A 9,277-nucleotide genomic window follows, 5' to 3' on the forward strand; every position below is an offset into this window, starting at 1 on the left:
GTGCCTTTAGTCACGTAGGCACTTTTAAATGTAAACGAACCACAGAAACGTACACGGTTTTTCTATTTTCAGCCGATCTCCAATCAAAGCTATTCTACGATATTACAATCGGCCTTTCCTGACAATCACATCTGCCCTCAGATGTGCTCATCATCGCCGCTCGCACTTACATCACTATCGTCAGCATTCCACCATTTCATGTGATCGGCTGCCGTGGAAGTTGTACGTGGCCCTTCGTGCTCCCCCTCTCGCTGCACTATGTATCGGTCATTTCGCAGGACTTTTATCACCCGATACGGTCCAAGAAACTTCGGATGCAGTTTTAGCCCGGGACCCCTCTGCATCCTCTCGATTGCCACTAGATCTCCCGTCCTGTATGCTGTCGCCTTCTTGCGTCTCCTGTTATACGCCCGCTTGTTTCGGATTTGGATCTCCTCAATCCGTCTCTTTGCGTCCGCACGCAGCTGATTTCGTTCCTCTTGGAACACCGCGGCCTGTTCGTCCTCGATGCTACTGCTCCTCTTTCGCTCTTCCTCTATCTTCCTCTCCGTTCTTTGTTTACCCATTTCACTCTTGTCAGGGGCTTTGATCGTCGTGGCAGCATCGTGACATTTTCGTAGGCTCGGTTCGTACATGGAAGACGTTAACAACTTACCATCTACCGAGACTATGATCTCTTCTTTTTCGAAGGTCTTCACGTTCATCGTGTCCTCGACAATCCCATCGTCGTCCTCGTCATCCACATCCTCTGTATATCGAATCTTCGTATCGATATTATTGGAGGGATTCCGCACGTGCGACTTCCCTTGTCTTTTCGTTCGCCTTGCATTCACTCTCTTCGAGTCTATCCGAAAACTTGAAACAACCCTCACACCCGCAACGCTATCCTTCTCAGTAAATTCGCAAATATCATCAACAACATCCTGCTGCTGTTGTTTAGCCAGATTCTTCCTCCTCGTGATGTTCGCTAAGTCCTCCTGCTGGCCGCAAGAATCCGACGAGGACACCATCTCGTGGTCCACTTTACCAATCACCACGTGTCTTGCCACTATTCTCCGTTCCTCCGACACTTGCTGCACAGCTGCCCGATACTTCTTCAAAACTTCTGCTAACTCTTCTTTATTTTCTTCCAATTGCGACAGTAGCTCAGTTCGTTCGCGACTAGCTACATTAACACGATCTTCTGCTTCGGAACGTTGCCGCAGTACTTCCTGCAACGAAGCCTGCGTCTCATTCGGTTCTTGCTCCAGTGCCTGTTTCGCTTTAACTGCAACTGCTCTAGCGCATTCTGCATCTTCTAACTGGTTCTTCAACTGTCGTAAAGCTGCTTTACCCGTCGAGTCACCTTTCGATCTCTCCAGCATCGTTTGAGCGTCTCTTAGCAATGCTTTGATTCTCTTCAAATCTCTTTTTAGCCTATGTTGCATGTCCTTAACGTGTGACAAATCTATCTCACTCGCCTGTGTCTCTACATCTATCTTGAGGATTTCCGAACACTCATCGGGATTTTCGTCCTTTATTCTACTAATAAAAGATTCTCCCCCTTTTATACTTATTTCAACAGTGTCCAAAAAGTCTGCGCCAATAATAAGCGAATGTTGCATCACTGTGTCTGGAACTACGTGTATGGTTATACAGTTCGACTCATTGTCTATAATAATGTTCGTCGAAAATTTCCCGAGCGTAAAATTCCTTCCGGAACCGACACCGCCAAATCCAACGATTTCCCGACTTAATCTGGACGCTCCGATTTTCACATGCTGATCTGCTCGCATTAGAGTCAGCTCACTACCGGTGTCTATCAACGCGCTCAATTCGAAATTTTCCATCTTAACATCCTTACCACGCCTTGTTTGTAACGACCGAAACACGCTGTAAACTTTTTTTGAGGGCTCACCCAAATTGTCGCAACTTGATGCGATGTGTCCGTACTCCCTACATTTGAAGCATTTAGGTCCTCTCGACTTGCTCGGACACTCCGCACACACGTGCTCCGCATCACCGCAATTGTAGCATCGCGCCTTCCTCGCATCTCCAGATCGACCGGGTTCCTTGTTCCTCTCGGTTTCGGACAGCTTCGCCACCGGCTTTACCCTGCTACTCTTCGGCTCCTCAAATTTCGTCCTCATCTCCATATCTCTTTTTATCGCTTCGTAGCGCCTGAAACGCTCTTTTAATTGCTCGATATTCCTGGCTCCGTATAGCACAGTCTTGTTCGCGACCTCGTCGGGAATGCCTTGAATAATGTAGTCTATCAAGGATTGCGTATCAATCCTTCCTTGTTTTGCAATCCCGCACATGTGATACATGTAATATTGTGATATAATATATTTACAAGGAATGGATGATACAGATGTTAATCGGACAGAGAAAGACGATTGTTGTTCAACCTGAACTATTCACACCAAACGTACAGAAAACAGCACAACTAAATAATTAGATAACGACTCGACTTTCACAAAATGCAATCAACACTCTCTCGGCAACGCCACTCGCAAACTGTTTCTCGACTGACTCTCTGGCCGTTGTAGCATTCTATTGTCTTTTGCTAGGCACACGTGTTCTGCAGACGCTCGTAGCCAGGGTCACGTAGGTCTTTTCGGCAAGGCTATTTACTTGAAGGACCCGGTAATGCATTGATAGAGCCGACAGCGCCTCGGCTCTCGCGACATTGTCTGTAGTTAGCTCGACGTTTCTTAGGCCCTTCTCCACGATGCTACATACATATATTGTTGCAGACTCTCATCTGCTTTCTTCTTTCTATGGGATAACTCGTGATGTATCTGTTGGTCGCTTACTACATTTTCAAACTCATTCCTCAACGCCTTTTTTAGCTTTGCCCAGGACTTCGCGCATCGTTCTTGTCGTACGAAGGCCTGAGCGGAGCCTGCGAGTAATTTCTTAGCATAGGCCACCATGTGGGCGTCTGACCAACCCCACACTTCTGCCATTTCCTCGAAGTCTTCCACCCACTGATTTACACTCAGCAGATCATCCCCGCTGAATTTCTCTAATGAGTCTTCCACGTTTTTAAGACTCAACATCGAACCGACGCATATACTTCTGCTGATACTCATCGCGGTCCTGATACACCGCTCGCGTGCCTCTCCTGTATTCTCGCGCGCCTTGTTTATCGTCCTCGCCTTCACTTTCGTCGGAGCTCTCTTCCGACGATACATCGTCTCCTTCTAGGGCCGCCTGTAGCCGCGCGCGTAGTTCGGATTTTCGTCCCGTTACCTTCAACCCCAAGCTAACGAGACGCGCTCTCAGCTCTTTCGTCCTCAGCTTCTCGAGGTCTTCCTCTCCCTCTTGACTGCGTTCGGCTCTCTGCTTGCTTCTTAGATCTCGCTGGTTTGTTGGTTCTTCGCCACGCTTCGAATCCTTAGGAGTAGATCGACCAGGTTTACACGCTCTGTTCAACCTGGCAACCAGCACTGATCTCGCACCGGATATAGGCAGATTCATCTGTGCGAGCTTACTCCTCAGCTCCTCCAGCGTCAAATTCTCTTCACCCGACAATCGTTCGTCTTCAACGTTTGCCATTTTATTCTATTCTTTTCTACTCCCGCACAAATAGCTCCGTTAAATCGTATCGTTTCTCTGTCTTATTCAATCCCGGACGAGCCCCCACTTGTAATATCGGAATATATTAATAATGGATTGAAAATACAGATATTAGTTAGACAGAGAAACGATGTTTGATTAACAGGAAAACTAAATGCAACGCTCGTATTTACAACAAATAACTTGACAACTATTTGGTAACTCTCTCTCTCTCTCTCTCTCTCTCTCTCTCTCTCACTAGCAACTCTAACACTCGACAACACTCGCAACTCAATTCTAACGACTCTATGCTTCGACGTCTCGATCAACTCTGATTCTCGCAACACGCACACTTTTCGATTCGCCTTGGATAGCGAAACCGTCCTTCTTCTAACGCGTTTTTAAAACGCGATGGCGCTATCACTTTCTAAAAGCGTCGTCTTTACATTTCCGATGGCCACGGGCACATCCGACTGCCAGATATACAATGTATTATAAGAGTATCATTACCATACTTTTCATGAAAAGAGCAATTTTTCTTGATAACTATACTCTGTAACATAGATTGAAGTCGCTGATTTGATCCCTCTGATATCGTTGTCTTATGAGAGTCTCGCCTGGTCTTGATTGGTTCTGTTGACTCTTATCGTTGTGAAAAATCGATTCGTTGTGTACCTTTTTTGTATAGAGAATTATTTTGTGGTAGAATATAATGTTGTAATATTTGTGGTCTTTACTTTACTAATTTTGTCACTGAGCCGCTCTTTGGTTCGTTGAGCGATTCATATTCCGCATATATTCCGTACTTGCTTCGCTTGGTACTTTTATAATTTTCGCACTTACAATAAAAAATTTAATTCTTAACAGATTAAAGATTTAACTTCTTGCTTTATAGTGTACCATAATTTTTTTTTTTTTTTTTTTTTTGTATAGGTTATGTGATCCATAGTTTGAGTAAGTAGTATATATATATATATATATATATATATATATATATATATATATATTTACGTGACAAGCTTTCATTTCAATCTATATTTAAGATTAATATTTTATCAGTTTCTGTTCGTAACAACATCGAAGTAGTCAATAAGTTTGAAGAGTATAATTAAGGAAGTTATGAAGCAAAAGGTTAAGAACAAATTCTTAAAGAGGTTATGTACAACTCAATAGTACTGCTTTACATTACTTTGCGAATTACTTTTCAAGCATAAAAATAGTTTAACAGCCACTTATAGTTACTTCCTTACCATTACATTCATTAAATTCGTTTGATTTTGTAAACAAAATAACCACGCTGACCAGTCTCTTATTTAAAATAGAATTATTTTGTCATATATCCAACAGTTTACTTTCTCTTCGCTTTGTCTCGTATTACGACTTTATAACGGTGTTTCTTTAAACTTTAAACGATCGTAATAAATGTATTTACAGACGATGACTGATATCTGATCTGTGTAAAAGTTTCAACTAATTAGTGCCCCGTTACTTTGGACGTTATGAAATGTTGTATAACCAAAGACTTATCTTCTCTTTTGGTAGTTGCATAAGAGAAGACTGAGCCATTGATACGCTCGAATAGATTAGCTGATTCGCTTAACGTATTTTTACTTCCGACGAGCTAAACACAAGAGCAGAAAGCACATAAGGAATAATACAGAAACGTCAAACGTATACAGAAATATATTTCGTAAAAGCATTAGTACGTAACATGTCTTTATAATTCTATTTATGTATAGTAAAATGGCTTGTGTCCATTTTCATGAATTATAACTGACATTTCAAAGCATTCATGTAGATATGTAATTCTCGTTAATTAATAATTTAACAATGCGTCATGAAACGTATCATTTTCGTTTCTTCCTTTGTTTCGTTATACACAGGAACGAATTTGTAAATAAAGATGTATAATCAACGATAACATATGACAGCGAGTATAATAACTGTCAGCAAAGGAAGAGGTCGGTAAAATGATTGTGGTTGATTTCAGTGTATCGGTAAATAAGCTTTGACAGACGTTGCCGGGGGACTCGGTGTCGGTGAAACCGCGTCGATGAAATGATTGTCAGTAATTTAAAGATAACCCAATTTATTGATCTGTCTCCCCTTCATGGCGTTGTACGTCTCTCTATAAAACATATTCTACCTCGGAGGGCTGAAAAATTTAACTTGGTCTCACTGGACTGGACTGTAAGTAAGAAAATTGAAATGCAAAATCCACGTGTGAGCGCAACGGTTTAGATGGAAAGTTCGATAGGACAATTATGTATATTAGCCTGAAAGAAAGCTCGTGGCTTCGCACGCAACACGTAATTTCCCTCGCTGAAATAATCCTATTACAACGATACGATTTAAAATTTTCCTTAACAGACCTCGCAATGCAATTCTTCATCTACAATTTTTTATTCGGCCTGAAACAAGAGACTTTCGAAGCCTTATAGAGTCTCGCGAATCTAAAAGTCAGGTTTCAACGTATTTTCGCGTCTTATTCTATAATACTGAAGACATTAAAGGTGTTAACGATTACTGTCTCACTATGTACGTACATCAAACGAGTACTTACGTAAGAGACGAATGGAAATGGAAACAGCCGAGAATAATTGAAGATAATTTGAATACGTTCCAGGCTATAATACAATTTCTCGTGAACCGTAATTGATTCGCAGAAGGGAATTGCTGCTTCTCACGACTAGCAAAGTGTTTCGCAAAAAAAAAAAAAAGAAAAATGGTATCGGAAGGATAGAAAAAAAGCGGTGGCCTACATCAAGCAATCTTCATGCCGATAATGCATTTATTATTCAGTTCGTTCATTTTCTATCGCGTAACAGACACTGGGATAACTGACAGAACGAGCGTATAAATCTTGCATCTCTCAACCTGACTTCTCCCAATTCGTATACTTCCATCCTTCGTATAAGTGACAATGAATCAGAAGAGTTTCATAGCAATATTGAACAACATACAGTCAACTACAACACCATTAGATACATCCACCATACAGTCAACTACAACACCATTAGATAACAGCAATACAATAGATTGTAATTTTCTACGTGTCATTGATTCATCGTCATCATTTTCCATTTTTTTAGCATATGTAAAAACGTATCTGACGTAATCTTACCTCGCTCTTTGAGTACAAAAATCCATTCAAATGAAACAAAGGGAAAAGAAATAAGAAAACAAACACTCACATACGAATCTTCATTACATAACTGTATGTACTCCTCGAGGTATAATTACTCAGACACGTTACAGCGTACCTTCTTCGTTCCCTGATGGCTGATGTTGATCGTTGACGTTTATAATGAAAGAATTTCGTCAACGGCGCCATCTGGATCCTTGTTGAAAAATTAAAATAGCCGCAACAGCACCATTAAGCTCATCACCCAGAGTAGCTCTTGTTGCTGAGTCGTGGAGGAATTATTATCATCAACGACATAAACTTTACCAGTTACGGTAATGTTCTTTATATGGTCCAGGCACTCGAACTCGCAACATCGCTCTCCAACACGGAATTTCTTGCATGTCTGTAGTAAAAAGAAATCGATCAATTGTACAGATCAATCGTCACTCGACTGCTCGAGAATTCAGATCATCCAGAGAATAGAATAGAGACGTGGAAAAATGTAGTGCGATTGTCACGGTGGTCGTGAGAACGCAACGAAAGGATGGTTATGCCTCACATACCTTGGTCAGCAAAATGATGGCTAAGCAGTAATAGAAACCCTATGTGACCGGCATCCAGCGATAGCCCCTCCACAGGAGCCGGGTCCTTGATATAAAAAAGCACCTCTCGAGTCGTTGTAAGAACATTCTTTTCTGTGCTGTTTGACCATTCTGTATTGTTACTCTGTCAGTGTTCAATAAATTTTCTAATAACAATCAAAATTTAAGTACGAATTTCTCACCTTGCGTGCGGAACGTGAAATTACCCCGAATCGACGTGACAAAATTGGCGATCCCGCCAGGATCCATTCATCACATCAAGAGGAAACTTCAACGGGAACTCTACGGATTCTACAGCGAAGGACCACGGTCACCTCCTTGATCAAAAGAAGGATCTGCAAAGAATCTCGGTAAGCTGGCTTTCGTACATTATCGAAACCGTAAGCCTGAAATACGTTCTGAAGATAGTGACTCTTCTTCCGCCGAAAGTGTCATATTTCTCAGCATGAACCCAACTGACAAGAGTACCGCCAAACAAAACGAACTAATCGCTACCTTGATTGAACAATATGAAAGCCTAACTCACGAGTTTAGAAGCTTTAGAAACAGCACCGATCAAAACATTAAAAACATAAAAGAATTTGCGGAAACTAGCGATAGAAATCGCTCTAAAGAAATACGCGATCTTGCAAAAACCATGGAAATAAAATACGACACCGAGACTGACCAGTCGCAAATAAACGCCCATTTAGAAACCGCTGCTGATAACGTAACGGATGACGAAACTGACGGACCGAACACGTCACAAAGACCACGAGCCGCATCTAGCCGCGCCGCGATTAAACCAATAAACAACTACAACGAAGATCGAGGGCTCGAGGCAGATAAGGCCATACGAACTGTCGAGACACTACCTGGTCAAGATGACGTAGGCGTTGAAGATTTCATCTTATCGGTCCGCAAAGCAAGAGCTAGGTGCAAGGCAAGTGACAGAGAGCTATTATTAGATCTCATACTGATCGAAAAGATTACCGACAACGCGAAACGAAACATACGATATCTAAAAATCAACTCGTTCGAAGACTTATATTCATGCTTAAGACAACACGTATTAACACCAACAACTATTAGCAACTGTAGGGACAAATTAAAGAATTTAAAACAAGGGGCAACAGAAAGTGTACAATCTTTTAACTCCAGATTCCGACAACAGCTAAACGAATTAAATTATGCAGTCCAAAACGAAAACCGCACACCAACAGAACGACGCGTAGCTATAGATATTGAAGAACGCGAAGCACTTAAAACATATTTGCTCAACTTACGATACGAGATAGGACAGATGGTGGTATCTAGCGATCCAAAGAACCTGAACCTTGCCCAACAACTAGCAGCTGATAGAGAACAATGGTTACGAGAAGCAAATCGTGTTGCCAACCGCCCAAAGAATCAATCTCACAACATTACATTAGTATCCAAGCGAACTACTACCGATTCACAGCCACAAACTTCTGCTCAGCTACCTAGCCGACCATTAGACGACCGCATGAAACCGAAGTGTCCAAAGTGTTTACGAATTGGACACACAGCCGAAAAATGCTACTCTCGAAATTTTCCATTCGCCAGCCAAGGAAAGATTCCACCTCGAGTAAACCAAACAACGGAGAACCCAGAGGAAGCTTACCTCGAGTTAACTGCACCACCACCGGAAGATTACTATCAATCGTACTGCAACGAAGAGACGGAGGAAGAGCCAGATTCCTCATCGATACCGGAGCAGGAATCAACCTTATAAAAGAAAAAGCCTCACTAAACGTCCAAACTTCTAACCCAAAAACCTTCCTAATGGGAAGTGACAAACATACCACTAACAAAATTTGCAATTTAACCATGCTCAAGAAAAATCATCAATTCTACGTAGTCCCTAACAACTTTCCCCTAATCGAAGATGGAATAATCGGACTCCCATTCCTTACAAAGTATCAATACAGCGTCACTAACAATAAACTAACCTTAGACGAAATTATATTACCATTCCAGGAAACCGATAGCAAGATAAGACCAG

General features: G+C 41.8%; 1 protein-coding gene across 1 annotated transcript; it reads left to right on the forward strand.

The window, feature by feature from the left end:
• Positions 1-7,717: 7,717 nt before the first annotated feature.
• LOC117213154 lies at positions 7,718-9,069 on the forward strand. Its single transcript, XM_033458504.1, has one exon. It carries the CDS (start codon positions 7,718-7,720, stop codon positions 9,005-9,007), a length of 1,290 nt encoding a protein of 429 aa, XP_033314395.1. The 3' UTR covers positions 9,008-9,069.
• Positions 9,070-9,277: the final 208 nt, after the last annotated feature.

The sequence above is a fragment of the Bombus bifarius genome, unplaced genomic scaffold (assembly GCF_011952205.1).
Source record: "Bombus bifarius isolate JDL3187 unplaced genomic scaffold, Bbif_JDL3187 scf7180000008506_frag, whole genome shotgun sequence".
Classification (NCBI taxonomy): Eukaryota; Metazoa; Arthropoda; class Insecta; order Hymenoptera; family Apidae; genus Bombus; species Bombus bifarius.